The sequence below is a fragment of the Mya arenaria genome, chromosome 6 (genome assembly GCF_026914265.1).
Source record: "Mya arenaria isolate MELC-2E11 chromosome 6, ASM2691426v1".
Classification (NCBI taxonomy): domain Eukaryota; kingdom Metazoa; phylum Mollusca; class Bivalvia; order Myida; family Myidae; genus Mya; species Mya arenaria.
In genome coordinates, this window is record NC_069127.1 from 20950600 (window position 1) to 20973858 (window position 23259).

Sequence of the window (23259 nt, forward strand, 5' to 3'; positions counted from 1 at the left end):
TAACAGAGCCATCAAAAATGAAATTCTTTCAACAAAAACAACAAATGCATGCCACAACAAATGTTTGTGGGGCTCCGCCATTTTCAAAGCCTTAACTATGGGCCAATAAGTTATACAAATGCCTACAGCCAAGGTTAAAAAAAATTGACATGACTAGTTGCTCACAAAACACAGGCTTATGATGACAATACCTAGACATTTATTTCCATAAAAAAAACAGAATGATGAAGCTAAAAAAACCTAACTTAGAGAACCTAACAAATTCAATTATAATATGGCTTAAAAGACTGTCACAGACTCTTGATAGCTGTTTGTTACAATTTCCCCATCATATTAATTAAACTTGACATTTATTTGACAAAATCAAATAACATTTTCCATCAGAAAAGATTTTGTACAGCCACAATGACCTGAATCTGTTTGATATTCTCGTTATATTTAAATGTATTAAATATTGGAAAAAAATAACACTAATGAAATAGAAACAAGTCTTGTGAAACCTCATACTCACAACTGGATTTTGGGGGTCAACAGGATTAGGCTTGTATTTGAAGTTAGCCATTGCCTCCTGAGCCAGAATGTTGTGCTTGCGAATGGCCAGTTTCTCTGTAGGGACATTTTTGTTGTCGTTCTGCCTCATCAGAATCATACGGCCAGCTGCAATGTGCGCCATCCCGTCCCCTGTTTGTGTCCCCTCTTACAGACTGTTACAACACAATAGAGGGAAGATTATTTGGGAGTTTGTTGCATAAATCCATGATTACAAAGGGTGAGAAGAGTGGTCTAGTGGTATAGGTGTTTGCCTCTCACCCAAGAGAATGTTGGTTCGATCCCCATCAGGTGTGCTTTCTCACGGCCTCTCAAAATGGTCTCCAGTATCAGTTTCTACCTAGGAAACAGGCTCGAGTGTGATTCTATTAAGCTTAGTATCAGCTTTCATCACAATCAAGCTAAAAGAAATTAGTATGAAGTAAAATAATACACGTTCCTTCTCTTTGTTATGTTGGTTTATGCAGTTTTTCAAAAAGAATGTTTGAAATATGGAACTCGAGCAGATATCGGTTTATACATTGGTAATTTACCTTTGAAGGATTTAAGATAAACATTGGCAAAGTCTGGAAGTATTTAATATTTCGAAAGTCAAATTAAGAAACTAAAACTGGTCTGATTGCAGCCAGACAAGAAAAATAGCTATCATGAGCTGAACCCTGGCTGTTGAAGCCAGAAGTCATAAAAGGAATACATAAATGCTAATTACCTACAGTTTATTTTCATTTTCAAAATATCACTCGAATGAACAATTTAAATGTCTGTCAAAGTCAATGTTTCGCTCACAAACCTGTATTTTTTCTTTGTTTACGTCTCGACGGCTTACGTGAATCTAATGTGAAATGAAATCTACCGCGCTGTGCACGTGATTGTACTGCGCATCTTGTGATAATTTCCGGTTTATAAGGCTCAAGACCACAGTTATCTGCCCCCCGTTGACCAAGATCCGGATGTGAATACAGAAACAAAGAGTGCTTGTGTTCAAGTATCAATATTTTATTAAAATTGAATGAAAAAGAAGCAAAAAATGTTCTTTTTGCAGAGAACTTGACTGAAGTTGACACTCTATTGCAGAAATTGATAGTTTTCAATGTAAATATTGGAAAAATCATAGCTTGTGGAAGTCTGAAAATTAGTTGTTTGTAGCCGATTGACTCCCTGGCGGAAGGGTTATGTATTTGAACTCAATTTTGACAGTCGGGTCAATGGTTAACATGGTGTTTTCTTGTGATTATATTTTGTGTCTTGAATTGTTCTAGAGATGCCATGTCCTTGTTTTTCAATTGGGGTGTGTATAAAGTCAAAAGCCAGGTTAGTGTCTATATGAAACATATAGTAAAAATAACTGTGGTCTCACGCCTGATATAGAGGAAGCTTTTGGAGGGGTGGCCTATTTTAAATTGTTATAAATTCTTAATTTATACAGCTATCTGGTTGAAATTTGGCCAGTTGACAGTGCTTAGCCATAGAATATTGGTGTTTGAGTATGAAATGTGAAAATCTTATATTACATAATATAAATTAATAATATATAATTTTCTTATATATTTTTGACATTTTTAAAAAAAACTACTTTCACTTTCAATTTAATGTTTGGAAATAGTTCCAAATGATGGTAACTAATGAATGAAAGCCTCACTTTCAATTCCAAAGTATAAATGGAGGGATTTTTTTAACATAGGAAGCAGACCCAGGAGGAACTGTCTGTTGAAGACCCCCCCCCCCCCCCCCCCACCACCAAGCTGCCCACCAGAGGCCAAGCTGTACTTGGTGTTTGCCAACATGCTGTAATTTGTAAGTACTTCAAGATAATATATTAGAAAATGGTATCCAAACTGAAGTACAAAGTGAGACAGTTTGGTCATAAAAGCCCATTGAGACTGTTTGTTCCATTCCTAAATGAATTTCTTTCATGTTGTCAATCATTTCTGGTGTGGCTTTAATAATAATATTATTTTCTAATGAAACTGCTGACTTGTATCAGTCTTTGGTCTGTATTGTGCATCTATTCACACATTTTGTTTGCTCTTTTAAGCAAACATTACAATAATTGCAAATTCTATAAGCAATTAAACAAAACTTACTGCACATAGGATGCAGAATGATGTTTTATTTAGTGTGCATATGATTTTCAGCTTATGGACAAGAAAACATATACTTTAACAATCACAGCAACACAATGAGATCCCAATTTTAAAGAAATAATGCCACCTTTCATTAATTCATTAATTCATTCTATCAATCATTCATATATATTCATTAATTCATTCATTTATTCAATTTATTCATTGAAAAACTTGACATTTCTCAAGGCAAAATAAATAAAAAGTGAGCAGCTTTCATAAAGAATAGAGCCTTTTCCCTTAATGCATTAAAAAACACAACCTTAATACAGTATAAATGTTTTAAAAACCCTAATTTATTGCTTATTTTAATAGCCAGCCTGGTTGCTGTAGCCACAGAGGAATTTTCAAGGACAAGAACCAGTGCTGGTAAAACTGTGGTCTCTGTGGTTTTCCATACCGGCTCTCGGCAAGGATTTTCAAGAAAGGAATACCATCTCCAAGTAAGAAGAAATTCTAAGCATGTCTGGTTTGAATGCTTGCAAAATGCATCTGGGTACTCAATAAGATGAGGTTTACCTTTGAGTTGTTAAAAACTGATTGCAAAATGTCCAAAAGACTATATATTCTATTAAATTTGTCCTGAAAATCTTTGAATTCATGAACTTTTCTGCATATTTATCACATTTATGACTATATTAAAGGTTGTGTATGCCTCAAATGAGTGTTTACAGGCCTTTTTCAAACTTTAACAGTAGTGGCAGATAGTTTTATTTGTGTAAAACATTGCTTTTGTGTCTTGCTTGCAGATCATGATGTGCCAATAAGCTCCAGTTAGCTGCGGCCTTTTCCCCAGGCGGTAGTCCTGCAATCTGAATCCAGGAGATGCAGCTCTGAATCCAATATTTCAGAAGAATGAAGATGTTAGTCAACTCTGTAGTGTTTGTTTGTGTGTAAATGATTCCAATGAGTGAGATTTATAGCAAATCAGGTGTAAATAAGCATCTTATAGACAATAGTGAAGTGCTGTACTCTGAATTTAATGCCAAATCTAGCCTTCAAAACAGATTCTTAAAGTAAATTTTTTTTAAAAATGGGCATAATAATGCTATCTCTGCATTTTCTACATCATGTAGCCACCTCATACATGAAAACACTAGCAGTTGTCATGAATCTTTAAGTTTTGGTGTGTTTTTTGCCATTTCCTTTGTTGCGCCATTTGTCCCGGAAGCCAACAATTTGGCATATAGTGTTGTTTAGACTGTCTATTAACACATTATCACTAAATTTCTTGTGTTAAACTGAACAGTTCTGTTACCTTTGTATATAAGTGGACCAGAAAAGCAAAATTTTGACAAGTTGAGGCATTTCAGTTGGGCTCTATGTCATTTTTTATATAAAACACTAAGCCGATGAAGTGGAAAAACCTTATTTTGCTTAGAAAAAATCTTAAAAGAGTAGGCAGGCCAGTTTTGTGGTGCTGTTCTATAGACACCATTAAAAGCTACAAGGAAAACTTTACTTGGTCAAATTATTCCAATGCATAAGGAAATAATGGCTCTTCAAAGGTTTGCGGCTTAACATTTGAGGGAAATGGCTGTTTCTGCTTTTTATGAAAATACCACAGGTGCTAATACTTGTCTCATTCATTTAGTGTTTGATATATCATTGCCAAACTTTCAGTATGTGTTGCATATAGCCTGAAGCTGAACTATAGGAGTTTTGAAGTCTGTTTCTGAAAAAATGTTGCTTAAATATGATATAGAGGAAGCTTTTGGAGGGGTGGCCTATTTTAAATTGTTATAAATTCTTAATTTATACAGCTATCTGGTTGAAATTTGGCCAGTTGACAGTGCTTAGCCATAGAATATTGGTGTTTGAGTATGAAATGTGAAAATCTTATATTACATAATATAAATTAATAATATATAATTTTCTTATATATTTTTGACATTTTTAAAAAAAACTACTTTCACTTTCAATTTAATGTCGAAGGCCTTTGCAATATCAATAAATGCGACACAAAAAGTTTTCTTCACCTTTAAATGCAACATTTAAAGTTCACAAGGACGATTGAGAATAATAGGAATTATGTACACAACTGTTTATCTTTACTTCCCGGATTTAAAACAAACAGGCCTAAGTGTTAAACGCTAAAAATGACATAATACGTATAATTTATACATTTTATTTAATACATTCAACGAAACATGAAAACACAAACAATGCACAGTATTGCGAAAAATGAGAGAAAGCCTGGACGTCTTCAATTGTGAGGAATTGCAAACTAAAGATCTTGACAACTTTTATTCAATTGGTGCATGCGTTTAGAACGTGACGCATTGAAAGCGGAAAGTACCACAGAAAATGTTGTCCATACCACAAAAATAAGTTATTCGTATCTGCGCTAAGCTGTAATGACAACCATTAATCAGTCCAACCTTAATGATTACTTTTAACTGTACCTCAACCGCAATGGCTTGGTTGTGTCACTAAACGTATTACCTAATTGTAATGGCCACTGTTGGAGACTTAATGGCCGTGAAAATTCCCTCTCCGCCTCTTTCGGGTAGTAATTTGTTTTCACGCAATAACCGTCGGTTTTAGCCGAGTCTTTTGTGTGAATTTCCAGTCTCCTTCTGGCATTAATACGTTGTAAATTCTTAAAGTGTCATAGAAAATTAATTACACCACTCGAACAATACATGGTGCTTTCATGCTCGATCAGATCTTTTGAGCGTTCAACAACTTTATTCCCGATATCATTATTGCCGTGAATATAATTGATGTAAGATGCGGATATGTTCTTAAGTGATCGGAAAAGTGCAAGACCGCGTATTTGGCAGATGCGCGCGCATCTGTACCGCCATTTTGTTCATGTCAAAACATAAAGAAAGGCATCTAAGATAAATGGAAAAGAAACAGCAACGTGAACATGCCTTTTAATGTTAAATTAGAATGAGTTATTCATCCCAAAGAATCTCCAATCTCTACATTCCGAAACAAGCGCAAAACTCATCAATACTGAATTGATGACAGGAAAGGTTTTTATAATGAAAATGTAGTTTTTTGGTATTTAAATTGTATTATTTAAAATTCATGCGACAAACCAATATTGATACTGGTGAAATCAGGTAGAAAATCCTATAAGAGTGTCTGGCAATCTTGACATTCGGTTCAATACTGATTTATTTGATCAATTTATCATTATTGTTTTCAAGTTACTCATCTTCCATTTTGAATCTTCCAAGGCCATTAAAATACTCATATGACAAACGCTGAATTGATATGGAGCAAATGAAGCATACTAGATGTGTCATTTGTCAAATAGAAGGCGCTTAAAACCCCTTTTCTTTCTGCGTGATGTAGAAAACCGTTCACTTGCCGTCTCTTCTAATACATCATCTGATATGGCATTCTGGTTGATTAACACGCCAAGGTTTTTTATATAGTATATATGCACTGTGTTGTTTGTGGAGTTTTGTGCTGTTGTTCCATGTTTCTTGTTTGTGATTTGTTGTTTTTGTGTTCTATGTCTTTGGCGATTACCCTGGTGCCATTAAATGGGGTTCATGTTTAAACTTTTGGCTACTGAGGTTGTTTCTGTAATTTTTCATATAAATATTGAATAATATACCTAATCCGCATCGAAACGTTCATCATATTCTTGAACTTGTTGTTCGAACGGAATCAAAGTTAAACGACTATATAAATAGGATGTATTTTTAAAACTCATTCGATTTACTTTTTATGGCTATCTGATTTCCCATGTATCATTTCTTGAATTTATCATAGACACAAAATCAAATGTTGCAACGGAAGACTGTAGGAACAAGCCAAGCATCCAAACACTCGCTGTGATCGTTAAAGCATCGCAGACCGAAGCCAAAAATACAAAGGGTTTTAGCTAAATAGTAATGGATGGATGGTAGCACCCTTCTGTCTTAATTGAGATCAACATGTTTACCCTTCCGAAAACATATAATTAATTATTTCTTTGTTTTGATTAAAACATATGATATGATAATAAATACATACAAACTTGACATATTTTGCAGTTGAAACAGAATATTATTACAAATAAACACAATTTCTAAACGTTTTTGTCAAATTCATAATGATCCAAATTATATAACAATGAGTCCTTTTTCCCCTAGTACATGATCCTCTTCTGAAACATCCTTCCCTTTTGAGATTACATGGCTAAGTCCCTAAAACAATCAGCAAAAGATAAACAAGACGACACACAAGCATCCCTTATAATAGTACAATAGTAATTGAAGTACAAGATGCTAGCTTTTATCTGCTGCCATATTTCAATAAGATCTTAATGAAGAACGGATTGCATGGTAATTTCCCTCTTCTGCGACATCGTTTCCTTTTTAAATTACCTGGCTAAAACCCTTAAACAATCAACAAAAGCCTAAAGACAACAAACATGCATTCTTTATAATAGTTGATATGATATGAAGTACAAAATGCTAGCTTTTATCTGCGGCCATATTTCAATAAGATCTAACTGAAGAACGGATTGCATGGTAATCGCTTAAAAATTATATAAGCAAACAAATATGTTTCTTATTTGCATTTAATGCTTTGCTTTGACATGGTAAGATGGAAGCTTAGTGATTTAAGCGTCAAGTTGTTGCCAGCAACACAGCTCTGAAACAAACAATTCTAAATAGAATTGCAAAAAATCTTTTTGCCATCGGGAAGAATATTGTAATCGCATCCCCTTGTTAGTTGTGAAAGAGACTGGGTGTAAAATGATATTGGCATTACTTTGTTCTTTTATTTGTTTGTATTTTTATTCTTTGATATAGGAGTAGACTTAAACGCGTTTTTTCAATCAACATACAGACAGAAATTACATGGTGACTGTATTCAGATTTCGTCTCCATTAACATAACAGAAGCTTGTTTCGGGATCGAGTGTATTTTCACATACTTAAACATGCCACAAATCAAATAGGCTGGTGACAACGTACTTTGTTTATATTCAGATTTCAAAGTCGCCCAAGACTGTTTTGTATGTTTATTGATTTAAATAATTCGGTAGAGACCTTAATTGAGAGTAGGAGATGTTAAATCCAAGATGATAGACCGATCGTTTCCTTAAGCATTTGATATCCATTTTACACGGATAACAATAGGCTTTAGCGCGTATAAAGCCGGGAGATTGATGTAGGGGGCTCGGGTGGTATTTTACGCAGCAGGGTGTGCACCAAGGGGATATTATAGCTCCGGATTTATTAGTGAAGTTGAAACGACATGATATGATGGCTTGGTTAGGTGAGGAAACATCTGCGAAAACAATCTAAAACACACATTTCAGTAGCGTGGACAAGCGAGTCAGGTGATTTATACACACAATCGAAATCGCTATTAATCATGTTCCCAAATGTCTATTTTCAATCAACTTGTTTCAAGGTAGTAATAAAGCGTCTTGTATATGGATATTTTATATCGCCACCTTGGCGCTTAGAAAATTGTAGGCTACAAATTGATTATCACCTTTCATTTTATGACACTAGTATTGGAATCATATCGAAATGTCGTTATTTGTTTTAGGTGTTAAATATTTTATAAATAATGAGCCAATGACATATCCAGTTGTGAATAATACATTAAAGAACCGGCTTATATCTAAGATGAAAGTCATCTACGCCCCCTTGTTTCAAGGGTTCCACCGGTTGCCACATGCCTACAATTGTGTTTGATTCAGAAACTTAGATTTAGGCCCGTATGGAGTTCAGTTTCAAAACCTATTCAATGTAGTATGTGGAAATTAATATATCCCCTGCTATGTTTTCTTTCTTTACTTAATAAATCAAAATAGTTGATACAAAAGGTAGTAATTAAAAAGTGAAACTTTGATCTATCCATTATGTGAGCTATATGGGGTCAAACTATTCAACCTTACAACAAACTACAAAACACGAGATCATCAAGAAAAACACGATTATCTTACACTTACACATGTTTAACAAAGATAAACGTATAGATATTTTGCGATACATGTTCACATCATCACAACATCATCTCAGTTTAAAAGCGTTTACATGATCATGGGGAATATTCCCTACAAGTTATATTTCAGCTTGACCCGACATTCAATGGCCAGTCCAACAAATCGAGACGGGCACTGGGACACATTGTTGAAATCATCGAACCGCATGAAAATAACACTTAATTTACGTTACAAATTAACCATTGACGTAACTAAGGGCCGAGTCATCTGTTCCACAGAGACAGACGTGTTGTTGGACAATAGCAAACGACAAGCGAATTATAGCAGACGACATTCAAACCACAGCAGACGAGCGCGCCCTGTCGCCTGCGGTCAGCCAGCTGAGGCTGGCAAATTTGAAATTTAATTGGTCATGATCAAAATTCGCTCGATTGGAAATTGCTGCAATTTAATTTGGCTACGATTGGCACTGAAAATTGCTCTATCTGCGAAAATTGAAGTATCTGATGGTGTCAAATGAAACTCTAACCTGTGGCGATTTCTATTTCAATATCTATAATATTAGAGAGCAGGCGTATGGAAAACTAATTAAACTATGGCTACCAAAAGTTTACATGAGTGATTTGCAACAGACGGTCAAAATATACTACAAAACAATGAACGTCTTTGAAATGGCAGATATCGCATTTGGTATTGTATTTGTGTTATATGGTAAATATTTAACATTTAAAAAATAATCGGTTTTGTAATTGTATGTGCTTGCATGAGAAATTTCCTTCAAGCAATCATAGTCGGACAACAAAATGTTAAACAATAAATAACCCATATGACGTAAATCATTTTCTTTGATCTTTTTCTGGTCCCTATAATTTTACACTTTTGGGTGTAAATGGCTGCTTAATTAGTGCCCTCGACAATACGAGAGCCGAGCTATTAGCTCATTGGCCATCCTGCTTGGAGGACTTCCAGCGAGGGGCCATCTGTTCACAAGAGACTTCAAGCTGTTTGTAAACCCGTCTTCGAGCAGTTCCATGCACACGATGAAGCCTTAGATGGAACACTTAGAATCAATCTCATGTTAGGAAAATCTATAAGTCTATTATAAGGCTCATTTTTGGAAATTTAAATGAAAATGTGTTAACGACACTTCGCTGAAGTAGGCTTTTTGCATTACTAGAAACGCCGTTTGTCGCTTTCATTTCCTTTTAAGTCGACATGAAAAATTGCAATTGCACTCTTAAGATTTTCCTAAGAAATAATTCAATTAAATCGTGTTCAATTACTATTGGATGAAATGCGTCATAAATATAAAGGCAACTAAAAAACAATTCTTTGACACAAAGGCAGAGACATTTATCATTATATTGAATTTTCCCTAAAAAAAAGTTGTTATGTTAAAAAAAATATCCGAATTTAATTTCATTAGATCAGATAGCTCTCAAAATCGGAGAGAGCGTCGTCACAAATTAAAACTTGTTTAAATTTCAAAACTGACATAATGTTCAATGCATTAAAGGTAAGCTTGTCGCTTTGTTTGACTGTCATATTTACTTGTGTCACATTGTCCTAGCATCGTTGTTGCAAAGAGTGAGTCACATCTCATCGCGTTGCATTCTCCTCTAATCTGGCTTTACTGATCGTTTCATGGCGGTTACCCAATTTTTGCTATTATTTAATACTGAGTGCGTTATTGTTTTATCCGAACTTGTTCAGTCGCTGATTTTTAACTCTCCTGAGACTATTTCTGCGCACAAAAAAGGAAGCCGGCCACAAGATGTATATAATAAATTTATGATACATCATATTGGACCAGCTTGCGACAAACTTGCGTTAGACCAAGAATTTTATTAACTATTAAATAAATAGAACACTTTATATCAAATAAACTTAGTTCAAACTGACCAATCAACTATTATTTTACAATTATTTCTGAAATATATCCGTAATATCATGTAAGTCGGTCGACTTGTGGAGTTGTACTCGCGGTCTCGTGCGATATGGGTTCGAACCCAAGCAACAAGGAGTGACACAATCCACAGATCAACCGACTAACGTAGTATTTTTTAAAGTTCATGCTGTATAAAGTATTTTGAAATAAAACAATATTTTTCATTAAAAACGCCTTAAAATTCGACAGACAAACTACGTCCTAGACTAAGTTCTTTTAAGAAATGTTTCTGACTTGCGTATGCGCTAGAAGTTTCTGTATGACACGGAATCAGAGAACCCAATTTGCAATACGGAAATTTTGCCCAGGTGCCCGTTTATTTATTTATTTATTTATTTATTTATATTTTTAAATCTTGCAATATTTTAGACGTATGAAATAGATATTATTACTTATTAGGATTATCGTTTCGAAGGAGCGCTCGGACGATATGTTTGTTGGTGGTTTAATTAGTTTGCCATTAGATTTTTGAACCTTGTGCCACTAAAATGTAATTATCTATTGCGTTATATATGGTACCATTAGGTAAGGTTATACATGTTTAATTTTGTTAAATAATTTTCACAACAAATAAGCGTACTGTACTGGCTTACTTAGATAAGGAAATCGGCTGTATAAGATAAATGTTGCAGCCTAAATCCCAATAAAACCCATATAATATATAGGATTTCCATCTAAACCCAACTGACTATTTTTTCTATAATATGTTATTAATCAAACTCATGATACGTAAATCAATACAACACGCTGTCAAACATGTCGATCGTTTTTGCCAAATAAAATGTTAAAATAAAATTTCAATAAAGAAAGAAAAACAACAACATTTTATTGGAAAACATGCATTTAAATAAAGTCATTCCTTGATTTTGTAGGCATATTGACAGAAACTAATTTGAAGTAACCGAAGTTTCCCAAAGAAGTGAAACCGAGTTACTAATAGTTGAAATGCCACGATTCTTTTTAACCTTATGAACTAGCCAAGACCTGTGTTTGTAAAACCAGTAGGACGTAGGGCAATGAACATTTTTTGAGCTGTTTTGTACCAAGAATATATTTGTTAACAGGGCAGTACGACTCTTGGTACGAAATCGCTCTAATAATATTTGATGAAATGGATCTCCGGGGGTAGTAGGGGCAGTATCAGTCAGTGATAGTGAAAAAACATATATATATAGGGTTTAAGCTAAAGCGTTATGGAAGGAGCCTGCACCCTGTCCTTTTTGGTAGCACCCTTCTGCCTTCATGGAGACCAGCATGGGGACCCTCCTACCTTCATAGAATGAAATGCTCAGGACTGTGATTTGATTAAAACATATGATAACATTATAAATACATACACATTGTACATATTTGGCTGTTGAAACATAATATTAAACCTATATTAAACACAATTTCTAACAGTTTCTGTCAAAATCATAACGTTCCAATTCTTCAGAGCCCCATACAATGTGCCCATTTCCCCCATCATGTCCCTCTACTGAAACAGCCTGCCCTTTTTAAAACCTGTCTGAAATCGTAAATAAGTGTATAGATACGAATATTTTAATCCCCATCACTGACTGATACTGCCACATATGCCACCTATGCTTAGAGGTGTAAACTCAATATGAGCAAAATCGGTAGCGAACAACTAGACATAACTGAAAATCAAAGCAAATACTTAATACCTTAAAAGACAACACAGTTCTTGTTAGCTTCATCTTAACCTGTTAGCCAATTTAAAACACGTAACTCTAGACGGAACCCGCTATAACCTGAGGCATACCACCTATATGCCTGTAGGCCATCATTTCAGAAAACTATGTAGTGAATACTGAACAAAAATGCATAACCGAATGAAGAATTGTGATTTAATAGAACTGATTATAAATCTCCTTTTAAAATATGGAACTAAATTTAATAAAAACTATTTTCTGCTGGATGGGCCGCATGGACGCAATTTGAACCAACCTGGTTCATGTCCACAAGATGAACGCTTGACAATGCTATGTAAACAAGTGCGGGACATATGTTCGACCTAGAGTAATGTTGAGCGCCCACTGCGTCAGACTCAGAGCGAGTTCTTATCAATATTTCACAGCTGACCATACCCTAACATTTACTTAAAAGTTTGATATATGTGTTTGCAGTCTTGTGAAGATTTTTGTCTCTTGATAAGTGTCCGTTGGGCCTGTATGGGCCTGAATGATTGTGCTGTTTAACATGATATTACCAGGTATGTTCTTGTAGTTTCCATTGCCGTATATATAATTATATATTATTACGCACGGAGTACCCTGTCCTAGCAATAAGAATTGTCCATATCATGGAACACGTTTGTTCCAACCAAAGGCCAATATATTAATCATTTCACTCTTGAAATATGTAAGATCTATGACTGACGATGCAATTTTGCGATCAAAACAGCATACAACGTGACATCGTGAGGTTCGATGAGGAAATCTAAAACTATCTATGAATATTATTTTTCCGTATTTGATTGTTGGTTTAGGTAAAGAAACGAATCCCTGGAGAAACGCAAAATTATATGCTTGGGATCTCTTCATTTGTATAGTATAGAAACGTTCCACTCGAGGACCGTTTTTTGTTACGTATCCACATTTAAAAATGGAAACCATATTACATATGTTCGCAAAACGAATCAATACATTATATCTGGTAGTAAAAATGTATTTCACTTTCAAAGGTTTGCAATTGTTTTTTCACATTAACAGTATGCAATTGTTAAATATGCATTATCAAAAAATACATTTTTCATGTATAAAAACTTCCAAATTGAACAAAAGTCAAAACACATTTTACATTTTTACTGACCGTGTGTTTTGCTTAAATGCTATGTTTTTCCGCATCTTTGCTAATAAGTTGTCCGTAAATTAGAGTCTTTACCCGTTTTCTGTATGTTTTTAAAGTCAATATATGTCCGCATTGGGTCCGCATCCGCAAAAATATCACTCACTGTGTGACTCCACATGGAATAGACCAAACATTATTTAACTACATTTACTTATATTGTTTTAGATGCAATTTTAAAAGCAATGAGAAGGAATCTGTTTCCCTACCTATTTGAGTTACGAATGTAAAAAAAAAACATTTTTGCGTTACCTTATTATACACAATATCAAAAGCTTTCGTTCAGTCTATGAAAACTGTATTTTTGACTTAGTACATATGTCAGTTTCTTCTTTCAAAAATCATTCTTTAATAGTAATTCATATATCATCTATTTTTATTTTTTGTACTCATGACAATTTTCAATCTTGTTTGAAAAGTGTGTGTGTTTTTTTTTAAATTATTCGTAATTAATTTAATTTTGAAACATCAATTGACTTTCTGTTGATATGAATACCTCAGTTTTGATAGTAATTTCTTGTTGTTCGGCCTCAGTTATATTTTTTTTGATTTTCCACCTTTTGTGCGCTTTTTACAGTCATCGTCACGTATATAACGATCAAATACTTAGCTAGGTGTGTAATTGCAGTGTCTTTTCAGGAATGTTTTATAAACATTGAATGCTAAAAGGTTTTTAACTATGCTTTTATCATAACCATAGGACATAACTGGATCCGATACTGGATACTTGTGTAATAAGTCGCATGATTCTAAAAACGAATGATCAGGGATACACGAAACATAGTTTTGAAATTTGTTTTCGCGAATAAGATGATGCCTCCATGTTGATCAACGCAAATACTGTATAAGCATATATCTATATCAAATGATATATATAGATAATTATAATATCCTGACCGATATTGCCCTTATTTTATACAATATTTTTCAAATGCTCTTTTGTTAAGTAAAGCAAATGTTTCTCTGAAAATTGCAGGAATTTATAAATTCAAAACTTATCACACGAAACTCTAACTTTTTGTCAATTAAGCCCTTATAAGATAACGGTTTTATTCATGGAAAACATTTAAAAAGTAAGGTCTAATATATTGTCTACCCCTCATGCAGGGAGTTATTTCATCTTTTTCTAAATAGGTAAATTTAAAAAGATATAGAAAAATGTGAAACACATTCAGTCTTCATCTTTACCAAAGTGTCATTGAACATGTGCAATTAGTTTTGACTGAATAATGAAATTAGCTAAGGAAAATAAAATAATTGTATTTATACAGCGCAAAACTTGATATGGTTGCGAGTTTTCGGAAAAGTAAGTTAAATTGCGAATTATATCTGAAATAAAATATAATGAAAATGGCATCCGATAACAGCATTATTTATTCAACATAATTTTAAGGTCCGAAGACAATAATAAATTTACGAATGAATATTTTACATATAATTTAATCAATACGTATTAGTCTAAATTGTGAACAGTTTGCATCTCTTCCCCCACCCCCATACAGCCCCCACACACATGATACAAAGTAGTTGTTGTTTTTCGATTCACATTAATGTGTTGTTTATAAAATAGAAGTATTAGTAGTATTTGTATTATTTAGAAGAAAAAAAACAATGCCAAGAATAAGCATATACACTTTCCTAAACAGTATCATAACACAATGAAATATTTTACTGTACATAGCATGTCTCTAATATATATTATATCATGTGTACATGCATATAAGAAGTTCGAATTTCATACAATTTGAAAGAATAAAAACATTTAAGATTGCAATGTTTTCACACAAATAAAGGCAATGTAGTTTTTTGTAGCCTGAAGCACACATATAACGAATTCTATCTTGTTTATCACATTGTCTATGAGTGTGCGTGCACATGTTCGTCTCTTCCATCACTACGAATGTCCCGAGTCCTTCCTGGGGTACGGGCTATATAAGTGCGGCATGCCCATAGGGTATGTCCGCCTCGAATGCAAATATAAACACTGGGTGCACGTGCACGGCGCGTGCCATCGTGAATGGATCACGTGTTGTTCATGCGCACTGACGGGGCAGATGACGGCCGACGTATTGAGCGGGGAGTCCTTACTTCCTGGCCGCTCGATCGACGCGCTGCTGGAGATGGAGATTCTGCTGGCTGTGGGGATGATAGGAAATGGATGCCCGTGGGCGGTTGGTGGTGGAGGAGGTGGTTGTGTCGATGTGGTAGGAGAGTGAAGCGCCGGGATAGCTGGCGCCGGAGGCGGTTGAGATCCACGCTTGTCCGACCTGTACACATCACTTACAAGTTTCTTCATTTCATCCAGGGAGTTCGTTAACATTAAAATATAGTTCTTAGCCAGAAGCAGGGTAGCGATCTTTGACAGTTTCCTTACTGACGGTCCATGCGCGTATGGCATCACCTCTCGAAGGCCATCTAAGGCAGAATTCAAGTCATGCATCCTCTTCCGCTCCCGAGAGTTAACTTTGAGGCGCAGTTCCTGTACCTCAGTCTCGTCCATGAACTTCTCCGCCAGCGCGTCGCGGCTCCGCCCGCCAGGTCGCCTTTTCCGGTGCCCATTTGAAAGACCGGAAGCGGACCTTGAATTGTCGTCCATGAAATCGTGATTCTCCTGCGACGAATCGCTGTCATACATCATCCCGGGGCTGAGGACACTGGTACCCCCGGGACTGGATGTTGGGAGTGACATATCCCCACTGCTAACCGGCGAGTTATCAGTAACATTTATTTCAGTATCCATAGTCTGTTTTATACGTTTCTGTTAAACACCAACATTGAACGTGGAACATACAAATTGATTTGTCCCAAAATTCTCAAAATCCCTCTCTTAAAACACCCGGGATACGGAAAGGCATGCGCACAAACCCAAATGTCACTCACAGACGGGAGGGGCGGAGCGGAGCCACTTTTAATGTTGGAGGAGAATCATTCCCCTGTACGCTCCACTGACGACAACTGCTACAAGCCTTTTACGATTTTATGGTAAAGCTAAATGGGTAGGCCGAACAATGATGGGCGGTGAAGTAGATTCAAATAACCATTACTTTAACTGTGAAATGATTTTATTTGATGGTCACAAGAATAGATGACAAATCACTCATAGGGTTATTTGTCACATTTTGTTAACATTTGTTGGTCAATAGAGGCAAATAAATGCATTGGAGTATCATTGGGACAATAATTGCCGTGTCAAGATGTAGCTTTGAATGCGTGTAAATACCTAGTTTTCAATTTAACAAAAGTTATGTTTATTGTCGAAATTAAAATATGCTTGCTATGTCGGTGTGGGTACACATTATACAATACAAAGTATGCAATCACACACTTTCTGGAACTAAAAACATGTATGTGTGATTCATGTGAAATGTTCTGTAATGTTTGCTCCGCGCACTTTAAAACATCAACAATTGATTTCATACGAAGAATGGTCATTATGTACAAAAAGTTATATATGAGGGCACATTCCGCCCTCTCTCTTGCGTCCCGAGTACGCCTTCAATTTTAATCGAATACTGCTTAAAAAATATCAATAAAATATTTTGAGGGTAAGCGTACCGAATAATGTCAAATTTTGAGCTTTTGCGTACCGCGTTGGCCACTCCCGAATAAAGCCACTGAATACGGCGTACATAAGACGGTGGTTTCATCCTCATATACGACAATAGATCACATGGACATCCTCCTCTTCTCACACAAAAAGGGCCCGTATTTAAGCTGGCCATGGACACACGATACTCTTAAAATGAGTTGTCAGTCCGTGAGAACTGGACCCTCTTCCGTTCCTTGTACGAGCCCCATGCGGAGCCTAATTAGTAGTAAAACTGTTAAAATCTTCTTCTACGATATTTCACTTCCTTCTGATACTAACAAGAGAGATTAATGCATGTAGGGATAAAAGGAACCCTTTTTTTCGTATTTTAAGCTTCGTTTTGGGACGGACGTTCTACCTTTTTACCACATTATAAGTTACGGGGTTAGTAGGTGACCCGATATGGGATATACGGGGCAAAGGAACCAAGTTTACAAATTTATGTTTATCAATGCAAATAATTGAGCTATGTGTTAACACAAAACAATACAAAGTAACACACGAAATCACAAGTGCATGGTATATACCACAGGTGATCGTCACATAGCACCATCCTATGGCTCTTTTGTTCTTGCATATTGTATAATAAGTAATAATATGACATTTCAATAAAATTATTTTTAATTGATCAAATATCATTATTTTTATATAGAAAATATATATAAGGTAATTATGTCCAGAAATCCCCCAAACCACATTGTCCAAAACAATGTCAAATAATTCTAATCCTAAAATAATTGACAAAATATTATTTCCTTCTCAGAAAAGTGAATGACTCAGCTACAAGAAAATCATAACATGTTTGCTAATTCTTTCTACAATTTTTACATAAGCAAATGAAATGTGCACACTCAACACTAAAATGCAAATAAAAAAAAAACAGTGGAGAGTTTCGAGAACTACGCAAAAATCACCCCTAAAACACGTTAAATATAAACTGAGATGTAATATTTGCGCATGCATTACAAAGTAACATGAAATACCACCCCTAACGTTGTGAATTCGATGATTGAGACGCGTATTTAAATATAAATTTGAGGTACGAAATATATAGAATTACGAAATATATATAAAGTCAAGATCACCTGTTGTAAATATATATATACGAATACATTAAATGAAACAGCTCACTGTAATGCAGAATCGTGAAACAATTTAGAAAGATGCATTATAATAATACTATTCAATCAGAACTAAAGCTGATTATCATCACATACTCTGTTTACCACTCATTGTTCATTGAAAAGAATATGAGTAGTACAAGTCAGTCAATAAAATTTATCATCAATTACTGTAAAAACTCCTCAGCGTTCAAACTTTTTATCCTTGTAATATGGAGTACTTTAAAACCGTCTAGGGTTCCGCTGTTAGGGCTCCTAAGTCCGTCTAGGGTTCCGCTGTTAGGGCTCCTAAGTCCGTCTAGGGTTCCGCTGTTAGGGCTCCTAAGTCCGTCTAAGGTTCCGCTGTTAGGGCTCGTAATTCCGTCTAGGGTTCCGCTGTTAGGGCTCGTAAGTCCGTCTAGGGTTCCGCTGTTAGGGCTCGTAAGTCCGTCTAGGGTTCCGCTGTTAGGGCTCCTAAGTCCGTCTAGGGTTCCGCTGTTAGGGCTCCTAAGTCCGTCTAGGGTTCCGCTGTTAGGGCTCCTAAGTCCGTCTAGGGTTCCGCTGTTAGGGCTCCTAAGTCCGTCTAGGGTTCCGCTGTCCTTTTAAAACTTATTTTTCTATAGAAAATGTTTGATATGATTTTCTGTTGCAGTGTTATATGTTTTCCGGACGAAATGAAAATACTTATGTTCTAAGTGACGGAAAAGGCAACTCTCTATTCTACCAAATTTAATCGAGTTTTAACCTTGTTCCCGATTCACAATATGGTGGATTAAAATGTGAATGCGATATAAATACATTCAATGCGTTTTAACCCGCAAAGACTTTTTAAAAAACCCATTGCGAGTTCAGTGATATGGCAATGCGAATTTACGGACATCTGGGCCTTATCTGAAGCAATAAAGTCTGAGTGAATACCTTTAAATAGGGCACATCCGCGCCACTATCAGCACAGGACAGTCGCCTAGTTTATCTATCATAACAAAACGAAGGCATTGGAATATCGGACGTACAAACATGCTGTTGTTTTTTCTGTTTCCACTTCTTCAAGGAATAGCTGGATTTGTCTTGGATGGTAACGGGTAAGATGCGAAGAATAATGATGTAAATAAGATGATCAAAGATGAGAATAAGTTATATGTATTATCTATAATACTGATAAAAACTCTCATGTCTGGCAACCGTTATATTGAGCTAGTTAAATTTGTCATCTGGCAGCCAACTGTATTGGAACCATGGCAACTACACAGACAAGGCCAGTAGCATAGATGTTAACCAAGATCCTGATTAAAGGTCAGACATACACCAAAAAAAGACACATATAAACGCTAAAATTGTCAAAATATTATGATTTAAATGGACACGGTACAGTGTGTGTATACCACGTGATCAATTACGTCATATATGCTACGTCGGAATGCAACATTTTGCTTAAAAGAAGACTTAAAACAAAGATAACTTTTCTTTTTCTACACGATTCTAAACGAAACAAAGGGCAGTCTATGCTGCTTGAAGAGCCGCGTCTTCCTTACATCGGAGTTTGATTAGGCAATTAGTTTCTTCAAACACTTCGACAAACCTGTTTCCATAAACCTGTTTTAACAGTGCTTCATCAAGTAGCGGTTATGCGAAAAAGTTTGTCAAAGTGTTTGATGAAACCCTCAATCAAACTCTGGTAAACGACCGAATGCGGGGCTCTGTAAGCGACGTAGACTGCGCTATTTTTCATTTAAAATAGTGAAGAAATAGTAAAGTTATCTTTGTTTAAAGTCTTCATTCGAAGCGAAATATTGCGTTCCGACGTAGCATTTATGACGCATTTTATCACGTGGTATACACACACTGTGATAAGTATGAGTACTCTGTCTGGTAAATGCATGCACACGAGACTTTTCCTCTTATTTTCCACAGGCCATCGGCGGCGTTCTTTGAGCCGCTTATGGTAGGGGAGCTGGAGGAGAGTGGATGGCGAATGATATTTCGTGCCACTTCCGGTAACGGTGCGGACGTACACCAGGCGTGGACGAACGGTAAAGGGGCAATACCAGCATTACAGTTTAATAAACAAGATGAAATTTGATGCAATATATTAAGATCAAATCAAGAGAGCCCGATTTTGTAAGAAACATGTCGTTAAAACTTACTACAGGTATGCGCGTGAATATGTAGTGTTTTTTTAAGCAAAGCGCTTTCCCTTAACAGCGGCGTCAGACCAGCGACCAGTCTAAATAAATAGGCAGCGAATAAGTTTGTGTTTTTTGTTATAGCTAACATTTCTTTATAAAGACATAATTTATATCGGTATAACTATGCGCGGACAACACAACTGTTCATTTACAACATAGTTTAAAGAGAGTTAAAAGAAATGTGTTATTGATAAGTATTTATTTTTCTTACAACCTAAAATAAATTCATATACCCTTGTCCATTGGAAATTGCAAACATGTATTAAATACTGGTATGTGTTGCGTATCTTTGCTATCATTTCACTGAGAGCTATATGGTCAGTGCTGGTCAATATTTCTGTTCTCCATATTTTTGAAAGTCGTTTAAAGCATACTGCTGCACTCAACAGTTTTACAAGTTGGTAGTCTTTAAAACTTTGAAAGAAAGACCGGACCGTTAAATATGGAGAGAAAACACTTGAATGATTCATGATTAACACTAAATCATAGAAAGATTTCATAGATACGTTAACAACGGATTTGAGGTAATATTTTACAAATCAAAATACATGTATGTTAAATCTGAAAGGAGTTTTTAGGCCCGCTGTTATGGTGCAAATAAGAAGGAGGCCACAATAAGAGTAACATGTTTGTTTTTCGCTCGTATTTTCAGGTCTTAAAACAACGACCGTAAAACCCGTATCGATGAAGCGCTCGTACGACCAGCATTTCAGGGACCAAGCCGTCAATAACTGGCAGACGTTGAACGTCAGATTGGTCAAGATCGCGCTGTACAAGCAGTCAAAGGAAGTAGCATACATCGTTTTCAACGCCATAGGCTCCGATCTGACGTCATGGTTTGACAGAGTTCGGGTTGAAGATTCCAGCTGGTCTGACGTCACGGCAACAAACACGTACAATTTCTTCTCGATTCAAGGTCACGACAACGGCCTTGACCTTGAGCGGACCTTCTTCATTAACCAAGAGTACGGGGGCTGTGACGCCGACCTTGGGAACTTGGTCGTGGTAGAACATGACGGTGGTTGCAACTGGGACCACCAACCCCGCTACCCGCAGTTCCTCTACTCGGACATGAATAGCGCCGACTTCTGGAACAGGCGTCAGTTTGGGAGGGCCGATTATCTCGCCATCTTTATATACAGCGGTCAATAAATGTTATCGCAAGCGTTTGAATTATTCATTTTCAGATAGCGGCCAACCTTACACCGCTGTTCTTACACGTTCATGTATATTATATAAACAGCGATCTATTCTTTGATTTCATCTATTCGTCGAACCTACTCATATATTTGTCTGACTTCGACCAATAATATAATCGACATCTCACTTTCAGTTGCATTCTTTACGTAGTAGAAGAATTTTCCATAGAATGGCCACTATATCTAGTATAACTATTTCTTACACCATGTAAGATGCAGAGGAGACCATTGTCTTATATTTTGCACAGACATTACATATAGGAGTAGAGGAGCAGGCCAATGGTTAATATTTTTTTTAACTTTTTGCACACACATTACATTTAAGAGTGAGGGAGAAAGCCAATGGCTTATATTTGGTAATTTTATGCACAAACATAACATTTAGGAGTGAGGGAAAAGGCAAATGCCTTATATTTTGGAACTTTTTGCACAAACATTACATTTAGGAGCGAGGGGGAGGCCAATGGCTTATATTTTGGAACGTTTAGCACAAACATTACATTTAGGAGGGAGGAGGAGGCCAATGGCTTATATTTTGGAACTTTCTGAACACACATTAAATTTAGGAGCACAGGAGGAGGCAAATGGCTAATATTTTGGAACTTTTTGCACAAACATTACATTTAAGAGTGAGGGAGAAAGCCAATGGCTTATATTTGATTTTTAAGCAGAAACATAACATTTAGGAATGAGTGAGGAGGCCAATGGCTTATATTTTGGAACTTTTTGCACAAACATTACATTTAGAAGCGAGGGGGGGGGGAAATGGCTTATTTTTTGGAACCTTTTGCACAAACATTACATTTAAGAGGAGAGGGGAGGCCAATGGCTTATATTTTGGAATTTTTTGCACAAACATTACATTTAAGAGTAGAGGGGAGGCCAATGGCTTATATTTTGGAATTTTTTGCACAAACATTACATTTAGGAGAAGAGGAGGAGGCCAATGGCTTATATTATGGAATTTTTTGCACAAACATTACATTTAAGAGTAGAGGGGAGGCCAATGGCTTATATTTTGGAACTTTTTGCACAAACATTACATTTAGGAGAAGAGGAGAGCTTATATTTTGGAACTTTTTGCACACACATTACATTTAGGAGGGGGGAGGCCAATGGCTTATATTTTGGAACGTTTTGCACAAACATAACATTAAGGAGTAGAGGAGGAGGCCAATGGCTTATAATTTGGAACTTTTTGCACAAACATCACATTTAGGAGAAGAGGAGAGCTTATATTTTGGAACTTTTTGCACAAACATTACATTTAGGAGGGGGGAGGCCAATGGCTTATATTTTGGAATTTTTTTGCACAAACATTACATTTAAGAGTAGAGGGGAGGCCAATGGCTTATATTTTGGAACTTTTTGCACAAACATTACATTTAGGAGAAGAGGAGAGCTTATATTTTGGAACTTTTTGCACAAACATTACATTTAGGAGGGGGGAGGCCAATGGCTTATATTTTGGAATTTTTTGCACAAACATTACATTTAAGAGTAGAGGGGAGGCCAATGGCTTATATTTTGGAACTTTTTGCACAAACATTACATTGAGGAGTGAGGGAGAAAGCCAATGGCTTATATTTGAACTTTTTGCACAAACATTACATTTAAGAGTAGAGGGGAGGCCAATGGCTTATATTTTGGAACTTTTTGCACAAACATTACATTTAGGAGTAGAGGGGAGGCCAATGCCTTATATTTTGGAACTTTTTGCACAAACATTACATTTAGGAGGGGGGAGGCCAATGGCTTATATTTTGGAATTTTTTGCACAAACATTACATTTAAGAGTAGAGGGG

The 23259-nt window shown here is 35.9% G+C and overlaps 2 protein-coding genes and 1 long non-coding RNA gene across 3 annotated transcripts; 2 read left to right on the forward strand and 1 right to left on the reverse strand.

Moving 5' to 3' along the window:
- Positions 1-2268: 2268 nt before the first annotated feature.
- On the forward strand, positions 2269-3819 carry LOC128236722 (uncharacterized). Its single transcript, XR_008261422.1, has 3 exons — positions 2269-2343; positions 2988-3115; positions 3422-3819. It is a non-coding gene; the product is annotated as an uncharacterized LOC128236722 (long non-coding RNA).
- Positions 3820-15274: 11455 nt separating this feature from the next.
- Positions 15275-16018, reverse strand: LOC128236624 (oligodendrocyte transcription factor 2-like). The gene has a single exon (XM_052951601.1). It carries the CDS (start codon positions 16016-16018, stop codon positions 15275-15277), a length of 744 nt encoding a protein of 247 aa, XP_052807561.1.
- A 2998-nt stretch (positions 16019-19016) lies between these two features.
- Positions 19017-21420, forward strand: LOC128239311 (uncharacterized). The gene is made up of 3 exons (XM_052955908.1): positions 19017-19151; positions 19981-20099; positions 20908-21420. The coding sequence occupies exons 1-3, from the start codon at positions 19087-19089 to the stop codon at positions 21405-21407; spliced, it is 684 nt and encodes a 227-aa protein (XP_052811868.1). The 5' UTR covers positions 19017-19086; the 3' UTR covers positions 21408-21420.
- The last annotated feature ends 1839 nt before the right edge of the window (positions 21421-23259 follow it).